Source organism: Symphodus melops (genome assembly GCF_947650265.1).
Source record: "Symphodus melops genome assembly, chromosome: 19".
Taxonomy (NCBI): Eukaryota; Metazoa; Chordata; class Actinopteri; order Labriformes; family Labridae; genus Symphodus; species Symphodus melops.
This window is the reverse complement of record NC_136709.1, coordinates 10,981,879-11,002,116: the sequence shown is the minus strand read 5'-3', so window position 1 is coordinate 11,002,116 and position 20,238 is coordinate 10,981,879. Positions and strand designations below refer to the sequence as shown.

Sequence of the window (20,238 nt, the reverse complement as noted above, 5' to 3'; positions counted from 1 at the left end):
CTCGTAAGGGAATGAAAAGACATCCTGAGGTTTTGTATGCTTTCATTAGATGCTAAAAAGTGACGATGCATTGCTTTAACTATGATAAGAGATTCAAGCATGCTGAAGACTTGTCAGGTTTCCCATAGTGATTCAATTGTCAGATTTGAAGGTAAAATAGTGTAACATTCACATAAAAGATCACCATGGAGATTTGATAGTGGAATTTGTTAGGTGGAGAAGGGAAACAATTGTGTTATATTTTCAGAACCAAATACACAAACTTTACTTAAAGGAAAAAAAACTCATGATCAACTGGGACATGCAATATAACAACAACCCATTTATTCTTGTCATAAAATCTTTTAATAGGATGAGAAATATTGAAAGTTATCAGTTTGATCAAAGCCCACCCAGTGAAAATCAAAACCTCACAACATCTTTGAATTACATAAAAGAAAAGTGATATTCAACAAGAAACTTCTGTCTATTTACAGCTCCAGCCCAGTTGTAGGAATATTAAAACCTTGGAGCACCATAGTCATCAGGCATCCGTTCAATATTGTATCTGAAAAAGAAAAGAAAAATCCGTTAAGTAATGTTTTTTACAACTGTACTGGCTCCACAATCAAATCTCAGATTGAAAAAAAAAAAATCTGACGTATCCTCAATTCTGTAAAGTGTTACCTGTGGTTTGAGATGTACATGATAGGGACACCAGGGATCTTCCTGACCCTTCTCTTCAGATCTCTGTCCACAGTAGCAAGAATATAACACTTGTGCTGTAAAAAAAAAAGAAGAAAGCATGCATACCAAATTATATATTATTTACTCTGCAGAACAAGTGTTTGAGTGCTGAAAAGACATTTTCCTCTAGTCTGTGTTTGAAAATAAATGAGGCTGTTTTGCAATACAAAGTAGAAGAAAACAATGCAGACAACTGAGGTCAGCAGTAAGAGTAAAATTATTTTAAAATCAAAAATTTAAACTACACACTTTCGTATGATTAATGTTTTAAGCTACCACCTGCCGGGTTTCTAAGATCAACTCTTATTTGTGACAACTTTTCACCTACTTTTTTACGAAGTAATAACAGACATTACCTGTGTCACTCTTTGCACTAAACAGTCATCAGCGTATGTTCCCTTGTGTGTGCACGGCAGGCGCTCAAACCTCGGATCTTTGGCTATCCTGCAATACAAACAAAAAGAAGTCATTTAATGGTCAAAATAAGAAAAAATGGTTATCTCAAAAAGTGCCAGCGACAAGTGTTGTTTTATATTTAGAAGATTGTACCTAAGTGCAACTCTGTACTTCATCCCAAGCTTTTCAATCTCAGCCATCACACAGTCTGTGATGTGTGGGATACCTGGAGAGAATTCATTTGCCAAAAAAAAAAAACCCAGCAAGGTTATTTTTTAAAATAACATCCTGAACCATTTTCTAAAACAATAAAGAAGAAAAAAAACAAACAGTACTCACATTTAGCATACAGACAATCCATCATAGACTGAACAATATCCAGTTTGGCCTTGATGGAGAAGTTTATGAAATTGGTGTCGACGAGAATGTGGTATGGTGGACCGAGCTGTGTATTGTACTGGAAGAAGAGGCATGAAGGATGCTTCTGCCTGCACACAAAGTTAGAGGAGGTCAGGTAAAAGAGCTAACCCAAACGGCTATCATGATACTTCAGTTTAAATGAGCACAAACTTACACTTCTCTTTCCTTCAGCGCAGATGGATCTTTCTTCTTTTTCTCTTTTGCTTTCGCACGATCCTTCTCCTTTCTACAGAAAAGATGGACCACAGGTGGATTAAATACATGGCACTGTTTTTTGAGACTCTGGCTAGAAAACAAGAACATTTGGAAACTCACATTCTGTTATCTTTGAGATTGATCATTCTCTTCATAGCAGCAAACTTCTTTGTTTTTGCTTTCGCCTAGATTGACCAAGTCAAAAAGAAGTTACATCCATCAGTATGAGCAGTTTTATAAGTAAAGGCATAATTTAAGGCATCACAAGGTGAAACATCAACAGTCTTAACATTTAACAAAGGGAAAAAAGAATAGATATTATATATCATTTAATTATTGAGGCTTATTTTATACCAGTACAGTATAGCATTACAAACCTCACCCAGATTACATTCATAATTTAACATAAGACGAATGAATGTCAATTTCGAAAATCTAGTGGCCACCATATACATATTACTGACTTCAATTATATCAGAATGTACGATTACAAACGTTGTGGATACGGACAGTGCAGCATTAGCTAACTTAGCATAGAGCTAAAATAAATACACAGCCGAGCCACGGCAGTCATAACAGTAATAGTTATTTTGCGGACATCGGTTAGCAAGACGTCGTATAGTACGTATTAAACATTAAGCGGTTACAAACCATGGCTCGAAGAAGAAAAAGCAGCTTTTTAACGGATCAACAAATTATTATCCTCCTTCTCCTCGTGTGTCGCTGCGTTTACTTGTGACGCAATCAACAATCGACGCCTATCTGCGCTTTTTTTCCGGTTGCTAAGCTAATGCCTGACACACGAAGGTAGATGCAGCACAGCACTAAGTGACGAGATTATTGCAATTGCATGTTTTTCTTTTTGCTTTGAGTAACTGTGCTATTGGCAGTAGTCTGTCATGAGCAGGCTGCGATGTGTTCTTTGAAAACCGCCCGGGTTGGTGAAAAGCGTACTAAATACGCTTTACTGATGGCTAAATTGGCTAGCTTCTAGCATAATGCCGTCCACTCTGATGCTACATCAGGAGCAGTGTGTCTGTTGTTAAGCCTCCAGCTTTACGCTGTCAATAGACCACATAGAATTGATGATGTTGCCTCTGTTCGCCTGTCTGTGTGCCTCTCACGTTGACTTAATTTTATTCAAAGTTTCATCCCGGTAAACTTGACTACAGTCAGAGATGTTTCGTTTCTTTAGTTCTTCAGCTGTCGTGGAGGATTTTTTTTGAAAAAACACTGGCAGGTCTCTTACGGTGTCTCTAGATCATCACTTTCCGTAAATGTATCTTCATCTGGTCTGTTGTTGGTTGTGATTTTTCTTATCTGTGATGGATGTCTTTGACTTTAAGAGTCTGATCTGTCTTTACTGAGTCTTATGTTGTTGTTTTCTTATTTCCATTCTTTAGTAGTTCTTCATGCATTATTTAGTGTTTGTGGATTATATGTCATGCTATTCTCCCATCAAACCAGCACTTGTCTAAATTGACTCATGAATATGCATGTTTTATTCTGAAGCTTGGGTTTAATGTTTTACTGCCAGTGTGACAGTGTTCCCCATAAGAATACATCCACGTGGTTTTTGTGTCTTGTTTTTTTTAATTTCAGATTTTTTTTTTCCAGTTATAGGAGACCTGACTAGCCACCTGTAAAGTGGCAGTTTTCCTTTGAGAGCGAAAGGGGGTCTCAGTGAAGGCTGAAAGATGGTCTGATGGACCGACGCTTCTTCCTGACCTTCCTCTTCTGCTCAGTGTCGTGGATCTTCTTCTGGGAAGTGCGCTGGAAGAAAGGCAAAGAAAGTCAGATTGAGGAATGGCTCCAAGGACATAGCCTCTCTCAATACAGGCACCTATTTGAAGGTCAGTCGGTGGGTTGCACCGAGTACCATGTATTATATTATTGTTATATGTTATATCAAGAGTATTTGTTAAATGTTTGTAATGGAACTATGTTTAAGGAGAGGAGATCTTGTTTAGAGTAACTTTGACCCTGGTCCTTTTTGGGGTGGAGGGGGGGGGCCACTGAATGTATTCAAGATTGTAACACGAGTGAACTGACAATCAGCACAGGCTTAGATGCTTATTATGATCGACTTTATTGTGTATTTAAGTCTGTTCCCGAGCATAACTGATGCTGATTTGTTGGCTGCTCTGTGATTGAGGTTTCGATGTGGTTTTCATTTGTCATCCAGATGTACAGACACTGGAGGAGCTGAGCCTAAGTGTTTTAAGTCGCCTGGAAGAGGTGGTGAAGGAACAGCAGTGCTGGAGGGAGATTGCAGAGGCCCACATCCAGCTGCTCCGAGACTTTGCCTTCCAGGAGTGGCTCTGTTCCCAGAACCTGGAGCACTATTACCATACGTAAGTAATAAAACATCTAAAGCTCAACATTTACGGCAAGGTTGGCAAACAGTGGTGAGCAGCTTTCCCCCTTGCAGAATGCTTACTTTTGTGATAAATGTAGATGTTTCTGCGTAAAGTTGAATCTTTTTGTAAATTGGTAAAGTGTTTGTAGTGGGGTTATGCTGTTTAATACTGAGTATGTTTGTGTCTGTCCACTTGAGGGCAGCATCTCCCTTCATGGCTGGCTGAGTTTGCTGACACTAAGCTGTGAAAGCTGCAGTCTTTCAAAAAGGTCACTGCAGTAGAAGTATTCTTTAGACCCTGACTAATTATTTGAGATGGTTTAGGTCGCTTTTCAACATCAACATCCTCATTTTCAGTTGAATATTCTTACCCAATAAATTCTTTTGTTTCCAACTGAAGTCAATCACTGAACTGAATCGAAAACTGTGTCAGTGATAAAGGTTCAAAGTCCTTTTTTTTTAAAACCCGGGGATAGAGGCAGCAATAGAGATGCTTCCATGACCTTCAAAATATGACAGTGACCCATCAACAATGTCTGTTTTTTCCTTTACGTGACATGACCTTTACATGATTACGTGCCTGAAAAAAACCACTGACCATTAGGAACAATACCACTGACTTTTTTTTTTTTTTTTAACTAAGACAGGATGGGCAGGCAACATTTAGATAGAGCTTGGGAATTTTGGAAATATTCCAAACCAGAAACTTTCTACTGGAATTTATGGGAGTTAACTGGAAATTGGGCGTAATTTTATGAAACTGTATAATATCCAGAGGGCTGCCAAATTCTGGGAATTTTCTAAGTTGGGTTATTTTCGTGTTGGGGAAGTGTTTTTCAGCATTGTCTTGACTAAAACAACCAGATTTCAAAGTAAGTTTGAATAAGCTATTCCTCCATCACATGCACATAGCACACTGCTGACTTGAGGCCACGCCCCCTACATGCACACATCCTCCATCACATGCACAGATGAGTTATAGAACCCTGGACCACACTTTGAGCTCAGAGCACAAGACTATTGAATCTACAAATGTTAGCCTGTGGACTACATAAATGGAAGTAAGTAAGACGATATTATGGGGTAATATAATTTAAGAATGTGATGTAAATCTGTGGAAATGTTTTTTTTAACTGTATTATTTTGCATGGATTTCTGTTTGGGACAAAACAAAATGTACACTTGAATATCTATGCTATTCCTCCATCAATTTCCTAGCTTGGGATCATTAAAGAACATCTATCCATCTATCCATCTACCTATCTATCACATGTACATAGCACACTGCTTACTGCAAGGCTATTGAGGCCACGCCCCCTACATGCACACATCCTCCATCACATGCACAGATGAGTTATAGAACCCTGGACCACACTTTGAGCCCAGAGCACAATACTATTGAATTTAGAGATTTTAGCCTGTGGACTACATAAAGGGAAGGAAGTAAAATAATATTATGGGGTAATAGAATTTAAAAATGTGTAAATCTGTTGAAAGGTTTTTTCTTTTTGTTTTTTTTTATTGTGTTATTTTGCATGGATTTCTGCTGAGGACATACCAAATGTTTATATTTATACTTGGATATGATATGGTTCGATTTGAATTACCCTCAATTCCAGTAAATTCCCATAAACTTGGTGGGGCTGTGGCTTAGTTGGAAGAGTAGTCATCTCAACTGGAAGGTCGAGGGTTTGATACCCTGCTCCTGCAAGCAAAATTTCTGTGTCCTTGGGCAAGACACTTAACCGAATTGCTCCCCCTGCTGCGCCAGGGGCGTATGAACGTGTCAGTGGGTCAATGTACAAAGAAACCAATTCCATCAGTGTGTGTATGAGAGCGGTGTAAAATTGCTTTGAATGGTCAGAAGACTAGAAAAGTGCTATATAAGCTCAAGTCCATTTAGCTTTAACCATAAAGTCCCATTAACTCCCATGGAAGGTTTCTGATTTGGAGTATTTCCAAAATGCTAAGTTTTCGGACATTTTCCGGAAAGTTTCCAACCCAGTCAAACATATATATATTCGTGAGAAGAGTAAAACAAATGAAGTTCATTATAGGTTAAAGATTTGTATCTAGCAGCATCACTATGACTGATCTCAAACACAAGATGGATAATTAACATCACCACACTGTAAAATCAGTGCAGAAACAGAATGCTGTTAAATTTCCATTTTCACGCTTTGTCTATTCCACGTTAGCCGTGTGAGGGAGCTTTGTTGGAAAGGGTTATACTGCTTAGAAAAGCTGTCGGCATAAAAAACATCCCATGATTATTTTGTCTGTGCCTAATGGAAGGGTTACATTTGAGATATTTGTAAAAGAACCCGACTTTTTTAACTCGTGAAAGTAGTCTATTATTTTGTTACCTACTTGAGAAGAAATACCAATTATAAAGCCATTTAAGGACGGGTAAGCAGTCATAAGACACAATACAGTCATACACACAGTAAAGCAAACATCATACACACACTCGCACAAAATGTAATGTCATGTTTCTATTCTTGGGAGAGTCGATAGGCGAGTGAGCAAAAAGTAAAGTCAAACAAAGTAAATGCTGCCATTTTATTGTTCATGACGTTTTCCGTCGGAACGCCATTCACCCGTTTCTTCTGAGTCTTAGTATATAGTACCTTACACACTGAAGCTACTGATTTTCTTGCAACTTATTTGCAATTAACAGGTCTTAAGGGTGTCATGACAACACAATCATGAATGGAGGATGAACATGAATGGATCAGATCATTTCTGGTACATTACAGGAACTTAGTAAAAAAAAAAAAAAAGCTTTGAGCTGAATCGTTGCTCAAGTTAAACTTTGATCTCGAAGTCTGTTTATAAAGATATAGATTTGATAAGCGCAGACAGTCTTCTGCTTACTTTTGATTTCAGTACAGACTTTGTTCTAAATGCATCAAAGCCTGCTTGTGTGGGATTGGTCAATACTACTCGGACTACAAATCTACCACTAATAGTTCCCAGAACACTTTGCACTCTAATGGTAAGTGTTCTGGTATATTAATAAGTGTATATGTTGTTTTCTTTTTTTTGTCTCCTGCTCCCTTTGTCGTGTGGTGCTTGTAATGTCTTGTGTGAAGCCTTTTGAATGACCTTATGCCCTGCCTTCAATCCAGATTCAACCTTGAATTGTCTGACCTGTGAAAGAGATGAACTCAATAGTGGCCTTCATGTTGGGGATATTTTAAATCGTTTGTTTAGTTACAACCATTGACCTGCAAAACATTTCCCCTGCTTTGCTGCCTCTCTGGACTTTTCATGTAATAAACGGGACCAGTTGAACCTGAATTCTTCTTTTAGATCAGATGCAACATGCCACACCTCCTCACTGCAGCCTGTTGACGTGGCCGTAGACTCGATCTGATTAGATAGAGGTTACTCTTCGTGAAGCGGTAGAGGGAAGAAAAAAAAAACCCTATTGTTTGTTTAGCATATTGAACAGCTAGTTGTACGCAGATGAGTCAGCAGTCTTGCTCAATGGATGTGGAGTAACAATCAGCAGTTATGGGTGGGTTTCTGTCTTTCTTGTTCACCTTTTCATCACAACTTCACTTTCTTCTTCCTTCGACTTTTTTTTTCTTTCGCTCTCTCCGGCAGGCTGAAGACCTTGGGTTGTTTGAATCTGGATGACCTGTCTCAGTTTGACGGTCAGCTGCAGCTGTCTCTAGCTGCCTGGGGCTACTACTACGAAGACTACATCAAGTTGTCCACTGGCATCAAGATCCTCCAGGCGTCGAGGGGGAGTCGGGACCAGGACTACGAGATCCGGCTGGTGCACAGTCTCGCTGAGAGGCGTCTGAATGAGAAGTGGTCACTTGGTGAGAGCCTGATTATTTCTCGCGGCTGTCGCGTATCAGAACAGGGTTTTAAAGAGAGCGCTGAGCTATGAGATGTAAACACAAGCTGGATTACACTGTTGCTAAGTGTTTTCAAGTGTTTTTCTCAACTGGTGTTACAACAAGAGTCGCCAGTATTCTAATGGAGAAGTTCAGTGTTGCTTCATTTTTATGACCACATCAACATGCGTTTGTTTTTGTCCTCTTTACACTCACAACAACACAGCAGCCACTTGTAATGTCACTTGTAAGAGTAGATGTAAATCATTATTAAATGAGTACAATGTTTTTGCAGTCCTATTGCAAAACCTTGATCCTTGTTTTGATGGTATTTTTGCCCATTTTTCTGCTGTTCAAAACACAGATGGCCACGAATATCATTGTATTCTTGTCTCGGTGTGATGTGCAATGTCGTCGTGCTAATGTCCAACCTGATGTTTTAAAAGATGATCATAAACAGGTTCAGAATAGGTCGCGTGTTTGCCGTGATTGTAATTCTTCTTGGTTATGTGCCCTCCTCCTTTCAGCTGGAGCTCTTATATTTGGCTGTACTGTGGCGCTGTGCTTCTTGATAAGGGACCTCATGTTTTACGTGATTGGTGAGTTCAGTGTTTGGATGTGACTCATTCTTAAGCTCTCTCTCTATCTCTCTCTCTCTCTCTCTCTCTTTGCATACACAAACATTTTATCACGGTTTTAGTGGTGAGTTCACTTCAAAGCAAAAAAAAACACGACGTTTCAACAGCTCGTCTCCTGCCTCTTCTCCTGCAGGTGGAATTACTGTTTCCATCATAGCGTTTGTCTTCACCATCAAGTTCCTCTGCGAGCTTGCAGCGAGAGTTGTCAGCTTCCTGCAGAATGAGGATCCAGGGCGACGCGGCGACCGCAGCATCTACGACTATGTCCGGGGAAACTACCTGGACCCTCGTTCCTGCAAGGTGTCCTGGGATTGGAAGGAACCGCAGGAAGTGGGGCAGACTATGAGCTTCAGGGTTCAGGTGATGACTCATTCCTTCCGCACGTGTCTGACCCATAGATTAGGGATGTAATTTGTCTGGAAAAGTCACGAATTCCTGATGTTGTATATGAAAGATGTCATGACTTGCGTGAATCATTGATTTCCAAAGGGGGTGGGAGGTTAGTATTAAAATAGAACTTATCTAAAAGACTCTTTTGTGTTGAGTAGTTAGAAACTGACAGCAGTGAGCAATGTTTGTGTTGATTTGTCCTGCTGTGTATATACTATAGAAGCAAGTGTGTTCTAGTGTGTGTGGGCAGGGGGTTCCTGCTGTCTAATTCTAATCATATACTTAACAGATATACTGTCAGTATTCTTTCTAGTTGGAATGGCTTTCTAACAGGAGGCCCAGCTTGTTCTGAAAATGTAAAATAAGCTTATTATTAAATGCCGCTCGGTTCCATCTTGTGTCCTCACAGCTGTTCTATAAGAATGGACAGCCTTTCCCGGCCCATCGGCCTGTGGGGCTGCGGGTCAACATCACCCACATCGAGTTGGCCCTGGACATTCCTGTCACACAGGAGGTGTTGCAAGAGCCGGAGTCCAATGTTGTCAAAGTGGCCTTCACAGTGCGCAAGGCGGGACGATACGAGGTCGCTGTCAAGCTGGGTGGCCTCAACGTGGCCTACAGCCCTTATTACAAGATATTTCAGCCAGGTATTACGACTGTCTGTCTTGTGTGTAACCGGAGATTTGATCTGTATGTGGTTCTGTTTGCTGATTGAGTGTTTGTCTGTTCTCGATTTGTCAGGTACAGTTGTTCCATCCAAAACCAAGATAGCCTACCATTTCTCCACGCTGGTGCTAACAAACTGCCAACAGCACACATTGCAGATTGAGCCAAGGGACGAGTACGGGAACCCCACCAGCAACTCCACATCTCTCACAGATGAAACCAACTACAGTGTCCACGTGAGCTCTGTAAGGCAACAAACCTCTTTTTCTCGAAGGCTGTTCAACGTTTTTTATTTTAGTTTTTTTTTTTTTAAAGTTCTGTCTTGATTATAACTTAAAACAAAGACCGCGTGTTGGTGTGAGCCTGACGAATCAGTCGTTTCCAAAATCCTGAGCTTGGAGTCATGAGATTGTTCCTGTTCTTTCAGCTGGGCACAGTGGATGATGACAGTCTGGAGGAGTACTACAGTAAGTCAGTTACACTTAACAAGCAGCAGTGCCTGGTTCTGCTGAGACTGACCCTGATGAAGACGGGCTGTTTCAGAACCTGCATCTCCTACAAGCACCAGCCGCTCAGCAACGGGGAATTTGACATAATTGTTCTCAGTGGTGAGCTGTTAAGAAAACTCTCCTTTCTAGAAATTAAGGGCCAGACGTACAGTGTACTTTTAAAGTCTCATACGTGTATTTTCACTGTATTTTTGTAGAGAATGAGAAGGCCTGTGTGGAGAAGAATGTGTCCACTCCGGGCATAAGTATCTACTTTGAGGCGTATCTGTACAACAGCGGGAACTACAGCGGTTCCTCCTGGCAGTTGCCGGCCTCCTCTCTGCTGGCCCCTCAGAGGAGGCCCTCTATGGGAGAGGAGGAGGACGAGCATGATTCTCCTGTGGAGGGACAACCTGAGAAGGTGAAGAAGCCAAAAAAGGTCTACTGTTACATATCGCCAAAGGTAAGTGTAGGTTTGGTTTCATCAATCTATTTGTGCAACTTTTGGATTTGTGAGTCTGTAATAATGGTGAGAAGAAATAAAGAGATCGAGGGCGCTGCTGGCCAAGTGTACGGAGGCGGGCAGCCCAGGTTTGAAGCTGATCTTTAACTTCTGTGAAAAAAACAAAAAAAAAACTTCTGCAATTTTATATTTCATAAGGCAGGATGCAAAGGGCTTCAAATGTAGGATGACACTGACTGTTTTTTTTTTGTTGTCAAACAGCAATTATCTGTGAAGGAGTTCTACCTGAAAATTATTCCGTGGCGCCTTTTCACCTTTCGAGTGTGTCCAGGAACGAAGGTAAACGGAACAGATTTTAGATAAACACTGATGCACAAAGCCTTTTTTATTTTGGTGAAACAACCTAACAGAAAACCTCTACTTATTTTTCAGTTTACTTATTATGGTCCTGATCCAGTTCACAAGTATCTAACTCTGGCGGTAGATGATGGGATTCAGCCTCCGGTGGAGCTCAGCTGCAAAGACCGAAACATCATGGCTGCCACATTCATTCGCTTCCTGCACAAAAACATCGGTCAGTTTTCGTCTCATTTAATTGCTTTATCCTCAAGAGGCACTTAGTGAGTAATTTCTTTAACTAGGACTGTGGCAGTAATTTTATGGTTTTGTCCTTAGGTGGCTCAGAAATGTTCCAGGATAAGGTCAACTTCTTTCAACGTGAACTCAGGCATATCCACTCCAAGAGACCTCGCACCAAGACCTGCCTAAAAATCACACGCCACTCCATTCTCGACTCTGTGAGTGCTGCTTTCCTTATCAAAAAAAAAATAAAAAATCAGTTTCACAAGTTGTGTTTTAAAAGATAATTGCCATGTGATCATTAGCCAGTCATGTGGCTTATAGACTCTCCCTTTTATTGCTCCTTAGTCACTGAAGGCTACAAGGAACTTCTCTGTGTCAGACTGGAGCAAGAACTTTGAGGTCGTTTTTCAAGATGAAGAAGGTAAACAGAGGCTGTGTCTGTAATGACCCCGTACTGACTATCAAGGTTCAGACCACTTTACTCATACAAACAAACGGGTTGCCAAACTCCTGTATTTTTTTGGTTTAATACTTTAAAGTACACTATAAACGGGATTCGCCATTTTATGGTGCTGTCTGAATGATCCGTGGAAATGATTATACCCTGTCTAATGGTCTCATTGCGTCCCACGATGCATTGAGGATAGTCATGTTATAACTGATGGTCACTTATCAAGGAAGAATCTCAAGACCGGGGAGAACATGAAAAAAGTATTTGTATTTTGCGTTGGTGGATCATAACCAGGTTGTAAGCAGAGCTTCAAGATGCAAAAAGAAAACATGAAAACTGCATTCAAACTCAAACGGGCTGTTCATCAGCTTATCAAAAGTGTAAGACCATAGACCGCCTGGTGGCAAGGGCAAAAAGATTTTCTCTCTTCGAACGTGGTAGGATCGTTGAGCTTCACAAGCAAGGCCTCTCCAAACAAGCCATCGCTGTCGAGGTTGGACGCAGTAAGACCGCCGTTTTTCATTTCTTAAAAGATCCCGAGGGTTATGGGACAAACAATTTTTCCTGCACTGAATCGGAGGATCCTTACTTGGTGCTGACTGCAGTCAAATGACCATAAGACGGCATCTGTGCGAGAAGGGCTTCAAGAACAAAGACACTGAAAGGTGAAAGAAAGTTTTACTAATATAACCAGTTTTTGAGGCTATGGTCTTAAACTTTTGATCAGCTGATGAACAGCCTGTTAGAGTTTGAATAAATTGCCGACTTTATGTTGTTTGTCTCTTGCTCCTGTTTCTTCTTTTTACATTTTAAAGCACTACTCACAACCAGGTTTCAATCCACCATCGCAAAATACAAATGCGTGTCCTTTTCTCCCCGGACTTAAGATTTTGTTGAGGTGTGTATGTACCATCATGCATTGTGTTGTAAAATAAAACCATACAGACATCTGTGTGGACAAAACAAACAAATCAGTCGCATTGTGAAAATATAGTTTGATTATTTTATTGAAAATACAGCATGCATACACTTTATTGTATTTGTGATCATAATCACAGTTCAATGTTAGTTGTCTTTGAATTTCTTGTCATTATTTGTTACTGCTTCCTGTCTGGTGTTGAGCTGCACATTTTACTCCGGCGACACAATGTTTTTTATTTTTTACATTTAGCTAATGAGCTCACTATGTAGTGCTCTAAAGAGAACTCTTGGTAGGGAGTAAGTGAATGACAATGTCATTTTGAACTCGGCCAGATTTCCCTGTATATGCCCTTAAAGTGACGAACAAAGTACAACGCGGCTAAAACTGTTGACATTTCCCTGCAGCTCTGGACTGGGGAGGGCCGCGCAGGGAGTGGTTTGAGCTCATCTGTAAGACCCTCTTCGACACCTCCAACCAGCTCTTTACCCGCTTCAGTGACAACAACCAGGGCCTCGTAAGTTCAACGATAACAGCTGCATTAAAAGCCTAACACTGATGCTCAGTTCTGTACGTGAAAGCTCTTATCTTCATTTCCCAGGTGCACCCAAACGCTGAGCGGCCGGCACACCTGCGTCTAAAGATGTACGAGTTCGCCGGTCGCGTAGTGGGGAAGTGCCTGTACGAGTCTGCTCTAGGCGGGGCCTACAAACAGCTGGTCCGAGCTCGCTTCACACGTTCCTTCTTGGCCCAGATCATTGGCCTCAGGATGAACTACAAGGTATGGAACACAGTACACTCCCATAGAAAGTATGTTTTGTTCAGATGGCCTTAGGTCATGTTTTCATTGTTTACTTTCTGCTGTCAGTCGGTTCCTCTCATCACTCTTAACATTCCTCACAAAGCCAAGAAAGCTGAATCGTTTCTTGGCGTTATTTAGGTCACAGAGACCCAACCAGCATGTTTTCTGTTTATCCAACGTCCTCAGATTTCAAAGCTGAGAGCTAAAGCCGACCACAATCATCTTTCTATCCTACACAGAGGAGATGAAGTGCCATGTTTATTTAAAAAAACGTCATTTTTCCCTGTGTTTTCCGCTGACTTTCCACACGCAGTATTTCGAGACGGACGACCAGGAGTTCTACAAAACTAAAGTGTGCTTCATCTTAAACAATGACGTGAGTGAAATGGACCTGGTGTTTGCGGAGGAGAAATACAGCAAGTCGGGACAGCTGGAGAAGGTGAGGCAACACTTTTTGGAAGAGAGCATCCCCTTTTTATCACGTCATTTCAGGCCAGATCAGTAATCCAAACAAAAGAAACCATATTGCTTGTTTGGCAAGCGTGTCGTGGATCTTTCAGAGGGGGGAGCAGTGTATGTACACGATTCTGGATCAATAGAGTTTGGCATCGAACGTCCTTTTCAAACATTGTTGCTCATTTATTAAATACCCTACAACAAGAAGTTTAACTCCCCATGTTGAAACAATGTCAAGGCTACTTCTCTTTAATTAGACACGCATGTATTCCTCTAAACAGATTTTTTTCTTTACACTCTAAGATTAATGGCGAAACATTTGCACTCATGCTTACGAGTGTGCGACGGCCAAACACATGTGTTAAACCTGTGTAAATAAATGTTACCGGTCAGGAAAGTTCCGGACTCTTCACGCAGTCTTATCCTGACACTTTATCTTCCCTTTGTTTGAAGCAGGATTTTAAACAGTTTAATGTCCTGTGTTGTTGATTTGTTCCATGTAATTTGTGTGACATTTATATCCTGCAACGTGCTCTCGCGCAGGTGGTGGAGCTGATATCAGGTGGAGCTCAGATAGCTGTTACCAATGAAAACAAGATGCATTATCTCAACCTGCTGGCCCAGTACAGACTGGCCAGCCAGGTGAGGGATGAGGTGGAACACTTCCTGAAAGGTGAGGGAACTCGCACAGCTGCATTCCAAACCCTCTTCTCCGTGCCAGCACCCTGTGTGTGTAATTAATGTTGTTTTCTGATCAACTGCAGGTTTGAATGAGCTCGTTCCAGAAAACCTGCTAGCCATATTTGATGAGAACGAGCTGGAGGTATGTGGGATGTTTATGATAGGATCCTGTTGATCCATAAAAAGAACACTGGGTAATTGTTTTCTTTCCTTTTTTTATTTATTTATTTATTTATTTTTTAATCCCTTCAGCTGTTGATGTGTGGCACCGGGGATATAAATGTTCAGGACTTTAAGGCCCACGCGGTGATCGTCGGAGGCTCGTGGCATTTCAGAGAGAAGGTACGGCATGTGCTTTCTCCGTCTCACTTTTCTTTCCATCAGAAGGCCACTGAAGCAAACATCTGAGAGCGTTTGATTTTTTTCTCCCTTGCTTCAGGTGATGAAGTGGTTCTGGGCCGTGGTGTCCAGCTTCACCCAGGAGGAGTTGGCTCGCCTGCTGCAGTTCACCACCGGCTCCTCTCAGCTTCCCCCTGGGGGATTCAACACTTTATGTCCCTCGTTCCAGATCATCGCCGCCCCCACACACAGCACCCTGCCCACTGCACACACGTGGTGAGTACACGGTTATTCTTATAAGACCAGGTATCGTCTGTTTGAACACAATCATTTAAAAAAATAAAACAAAATTAAGATTTATTTTGGGCATTTTTAGCCTTTATTATAGAGGGAGGACAGTGAATAGGGTCGGAAGCTAGGGGAAGACATGCGGAAAAGAAGCCCGAACCCGGGCCGCCCGCGCGAGGACTATGGCATCAATACATGGGGACGCACACGCTGCCATTGCGCTACCAGCGCCCCCACACACACAACCATTTTTTTTAATCATTATTCACGTCACTTTTCCAGACGTTGCTCACATGTTGCGCTATTTAATAGGTGAAATGTCATAAAGCAGTGTTTCATTCTCCTCTTCTTCTCACTAGTTTTAACCAGCTGTGCCTCCCGACCTACGACTCCTACGAGGAGCTGCACAAGATGTTGAAGCTGGCCATCAGTGAGGGCAGCGAGGGCTTCGGCATGCTCTGACTCTCGCATCACCGGGACTCTGCTTCCACTAGTACAAGAGGAGACTTGCTCCAGAGCACAGGCTCCCTCCATTTAACCGTGTTTATCAGTATGCTTCTTGGCGGACTCACCCAGAGAGACTCTCTTTAAGTACTCCTCAGGATTGAGAGGACATTTCAGGAAAGGCGGTGCTGCACCTGGAACTCAAACGTATGAACTTTAATGCTACTGTATGTACATAAAATATCTCTCTTTTGTATAAAGGAACATAAACTACTGAAAAAGGGGAGGTTTGAGCTACTTTTATTTCTTATTGCTAAAGTTAGCTTAGTTTTCTATGTTTGGAAGAGGCTAAAGCAAAGGCCTCCAGTATTACTGTGTAACTGCTTCTCTTTTGCAAACTGCGGAACACTAAAGTGCATCAGCAGCCTACATGTTAAATAGGGGATGCCTGCAATTACAGCACTGGCCTTAAACGATCAGGGACTGATGTGTGTGTATGTAAATATATATAATATCGCTCTTTTATTCCAATACTTGTACAGAGTAGTGTGCATACAGAGGCTTTCATGTTGTTCTTTTCATTTCATGTTAAAAGAGAAGGGATTTCTTTATAATTGCTTGTTTTGGTTCATTTTTTTTCAGTCAGAAATGAAGAGGTTTTTAAAAGAAGCCAAGTCATTTCGGTTTATATGTTTTTAATTTATATTGTCCAGAAATGTTTGTTTAACCATACAGTGGGAATATTTTTTAAATTTGTGGTTACGTTTTATAACCTGCCTTATTCGTACCCTTTGCCTCTGATTGTATCCAGAAAGGTGTGTAGTTTGTAGTTGAAAGGAGCAGACATTGTAGGTGACAGTTCTATTCTGACGTTTCTACAAGTACATTCAGGGCTCACTGTGGACATGAGTGCTGGTGTCATGTTTGGGAGGACGCAAGTTTTTAAAAAGATTGAGTTCTCTATGCTGTTAAAATGTTCCTTTTGACATTCACAACCTTTTTATGGGTTTACCTCAGAATCCTATGCCACCTTCACATCCTCACAAACAAAGGTGTGGTGTGTGTGGTGACGTGCACACACTAAAGCATATACAGTTTGTCAATAGTTGCCTCCTTCCAGTCCTGACTAGACAACTTTTAGCCATATTACACCCTCAGTGAACTTAGAACCATCACACACGTGGAGAGTCAGCCTTGTGTGTCAGTCCTTTATATTGTAAACATATTTATCTTTAATGCTGTTTATGAGTTGTTTTCTGTCATTCTTCTCTGTTCAAATTGTGTAGCACTTCCTTTACTGTTCCATTGTTTACATGTTCATTAGCTGGTCTTGTAACTGTGTAGGCTGCCAGTCAGCGTCCCTGTAGAGCATTTAGGCAAATTCATGTTTAGACTGAAACAAAAAGGAAACCGTGATAGATGGCTTTCTTAATAATATTTGAATTTGAATAGATTCCTGGTAAGAGCGCTCTGGATGCAGGTTACCTTTTATATTATTGTTGACAGTTGAAACCGTTAAAAGTTTGACTGGGCCACCAAGAGATTGAACTGCATTGTGTGATTTCAGACTTTTGCCCGTATTTTCTACAGGTTTGTATTAATACACGGTTCACTAGAGCCAATACAGCGTCTGCATGGGAATTGCCGAGTTTTGCAGATGCTTTTATTGCAGTGTTAAAACGCTATAAAAGGGTTCATTGATGTGTATTCATTTGGGTTGTGCAATGTTGACCTTATGATCCGAGGACAAAAGTGAATATATATTTCAAGTGCTTATTAAAATGTCACATCGAGGGGGCGTTTTCAGCAGCGATACCAATGGCTGAGTCCATATTTATTAGAAGAGAAGGTAGTTTAAGCATTACATGCGTTAGTTGTCCCATTTGATGTAACCATTAGAAAACCAATATGAAGGATGTTTGTCCTCTAGTTTTATGTTCTTGTTCAATGCTTTGCTTTATTACGTTTGAGTTGTTTCTGGATTAGATGACCTGATTGAGACTTTTAGCAATGTAGATAATGTGAAATATTTGCATATGACTTTGAAGCTGAGGTACTTCTTATTTTTTTCTTTTTTTAATGGCGAGCCTCTGCTGATGAATGTTTGAGATTCTCTGCACTGCAGACCCTTTGTTTATGGGAATAAAAATGATGGACTACATTGTGATCACCTCATCTCATTTTGTTTAACATAAGTATTTTAACCATAGACTGATTATGACACAGACCCTCGTATAAATCCGGACATGGACTTGGTGAAGGCACTTAATGCTAAGCTTATCAATCAGTCAATGTGTTTTTAAATTTCGTGCCAAATCATAACAACATACTGTATATGTTAGGCACTTTATATGGAACGTCAAAACCTAAATTTTTAAATATTTACAGACCAAACGTTTGCTGGCAATGGAAATCAGTGGCAATGAAAAAAATGTTTTTAACAGGCAGAATCAGAGTCATTGGTTGAAAGCAGATGTTTGCTGGATTGGGATCTGATAATTGCCAACAGTTGAAGTAATTCAGTGTGACTTTGACTATGTATTTATTTTTTTTAAATTATCCGTACTGTTTTCTGTGGCGAGAGGATTCTGAATCCTAGTTTATGAGGGACACTTAAAACTAAAGATGAATGATTGTAGGAGGTTAAAATAGACTTGGCATTTGTTGCAACGAAGGACCGAACATGAGAAAAGTTCTGCAGAGTGAGACACGTACGTGAATAAAGAATTCGGTTAAACACTCAGTTTGACAGTAGCATGTTCAGCTTTTGGCCAACAGTGCATGTTTTGGACACAAGGGGGCAGAAGCTGAACATGCGACATGAACATTGGATGCACTCTTCCTCTGTTGTCATCTCCTTGGATGGTTTAGCAGAAGAGAATGATGAGGAGCTTCCCTGTCTTCCTCTAACCCTCACACTTTCAGCCTTCCACACAGAGCCAGCAAATTCATCTCCCCTCCATCACAGACACTTCTCATTTCCTCTCACATACAATACATACCTCACCAACACAGGAAAATAAACAAGGCTCATTCGGAACTGCTGCTTTCACGCCAGCAGAAGACGTAATTAAATCTATCTTTTGGGAGCTCTGCTGTGTATGGAATGTGATAATAACGAACAACGGCTTCCTTTCCTCTCCGCATGTGAAGATGATGGCATAACTGACAGTCCTATCAGAACAAGATGTGATAGGAATAACCTCTCTTACATGGCTAAATATTTGCAGCCTGAGTCATGCAGTGTCTGATCAAGGACTACAAGTTAAAAGTCCTTTTTAATTGCTTTCGTTGAAGGCTGTGGACATGTAGGCCCCATGGCCCTCCACGCTACACCCACATGTTCCTGGCGTGTGTCCTCACACTGTGGTCTGAGCACGATCAGGAGAAGGCAGAGAGGCATCTTGAAGTACTTGGAGGCAGAAGTCCAGTTATTTGGTCTTGGCATGCACCTGTGGATTTGCATAATGGTCTCTCTCAAATTTCTCCCAGGAATGCTTGCTAAAGAGGGACCACAAATCAGAAAGTCATCCTCTGGCGCTTTCTCAGGCTAATGTACCTCGTCCCTCCCCGGAGAACGTGCGGGAGAGATCACTCAACAACAATAATGTGCATTTTTGTTAATTCGTCTAGTGATACTAATTCCATGGGAAAACGTGTTTTTTCGACACATTTTCCATGTACTATTCTGTGAACATCTCCAGAATTGAGACTTCGCCTCAATTTTCAGGGTTCATGGGTTGCCAAGTTCCAAGGGGAGCCAATTTATGGTTGGTTTTGCCTGAAGCAAAGAATTTATATGGTCGAAAATGCAGTGCCATCTCTGAGTCAGACACCCTGCCTCTGAGGATCAGTCACTTTCTCTGATCAAAGACAATTGGCCACAGACAGTGATCTACACGGGGAAGACAACTCAGTGTGGCTTGGATATGACTTCTTAGTCCTGCTCAGCCGTTGCAGTGTGTGCTTCCCATTCCAACATTCGTGTCCTCATTACCTGATTGGATGCCGCTGATTAACTGCCGACTGGATTGGCTGCAGGTATTCAAAATCTCTGATGATCTGGTCGATTACAGGGGCCAATCTCAATCAGGGTTGTTGCAGGGCAGGGGGAAATCTCTCCTACTGCTTCAGGACTAGATTGAAGTTCTCCACCGGAGGTTAAATCTTCACTGTAACGTGTCCTGACTTCATATTACCGCAAAGATCCCTCAGGTCTGGGCCCAAACACATGCAAACATCAGGACTTTGTGAGTCAGCATGCAAAGTTTTCCTCCACAGATCAGAGCACAATAGAAGAGTTTTTTAATAAAGGCTTACCACTAAAACTACTCGCTTGAGGGAGAGGGTTGTTTTTTTTGTCTCAGTTGTGTCTTCTCCAGTTGTCCTATACAGATCTTCAAAGGCTGTCTTTTTGACTGTTGACATTGCAGCTCTGCAGTCAGCATGCTTGGGGATTATGGGGAAAACGGCTGTGAAAAATATAAATCATGGTGATGACAATGGTCTGGAGACAGAATGCAGCCAAGGAATGTATGGATGGGATTCTGCAGCTGATTAAAGAGATATTTCCCCTACCTTTTGATAGGTCATACATTCTTTGTATCCCTATCAATTTTCTTTGATTTAAGTAGGAAGGCCTGACTCTCAGCACCAGAGCAGGGAGGCTGCAAGTCCACATTAC

General features: G+C 41.2%; 2 protein-coding genes across 3 annotated transcripts; one reads left to right on the top strand and one right to left on the bottom strand.

The window, feature by feature from the left end:
• Window positions 1–322: 322 nt before the first annotated feature.
• Window positions 323–2,480, bottom strand: fcf1 (FCF1 rRNA-processing protein). The gene is made up of 8 exons (XM_079369722.1): window positions 2,389–2,480; window positions 1,858–1,922; window positions 1,697–1,768; window positions 1,462–1,610; window positions 1,276–1,348; window positions 1,083–1,170; window positions 667–761; window positions 323–547 (listed from the first exon to the last, which is right to left on the bottom strand). Exons 1-8 carry the CDS (start codon window positions 2,389–2,391, stop codon window positions 499–501), a joined length of 594 nt encoding a protein of 197 aa, XP_079225848.1. The 5' UTR covers window positions 2,392–2,480; the 3' UTR covers window positions 323–498.
• Window positions 2,455–17,715, top strand: arel1 (apoptosis resistant E3 ubiquitin protein ligase 1). Of its 2 annotated transcripts, none has more exons than XM_079369720.1 (22): window positions 2,455–2,544; window positions 3,355–3,590; window positions 3,923–4,091; window positions 7,709–7,929; window positions 8,475–8,546; window positions 8,719–8,945; window positions 9,385–9,622; window positions 9,717–9,886; window positions 10,069–10,249; window positions 10,348–10,592; window positions 10,854–10,931; window positions 11,025–11,166; window positions 11,268–11,389; window positions 11,520–11,595; window positions 12,952–13,061; window positions 13,146–13,325; window positions 13,660–13,785; window positions 14,346–14,475; window positions 14,567–14,625; window positions 14,736–14,825; window positions 14,923–15,098; window positions 15,470–17,715. In XM_079369720.1, the coding sequence occupies exons 2-22, from the start codon at window positions 3,443–3,445 to the stop codon at window positions 15,570–15,572; spliced, it is 3,063 nt and encodes a 1,020-aa protein (XP_079225846.1). In that variant the 5' UTR covers window positions 2,455–2,544; window positions 3,355–3,442; the 3' UTR covers window positions 15,573–17,715. The 2 variants fall into 2 exon arrangements, with proteins under 2 accessions (XP_079225846.1, XP_079225847.1); XM_079369721.1 differs by lacking the exon at window positions 2,455–2,544 and adding an exon at window positions 2,551–2,674.
• The last annotated feature ends 2,523 nt before the right edge of the window (window positions 17,716–20,238 follow it).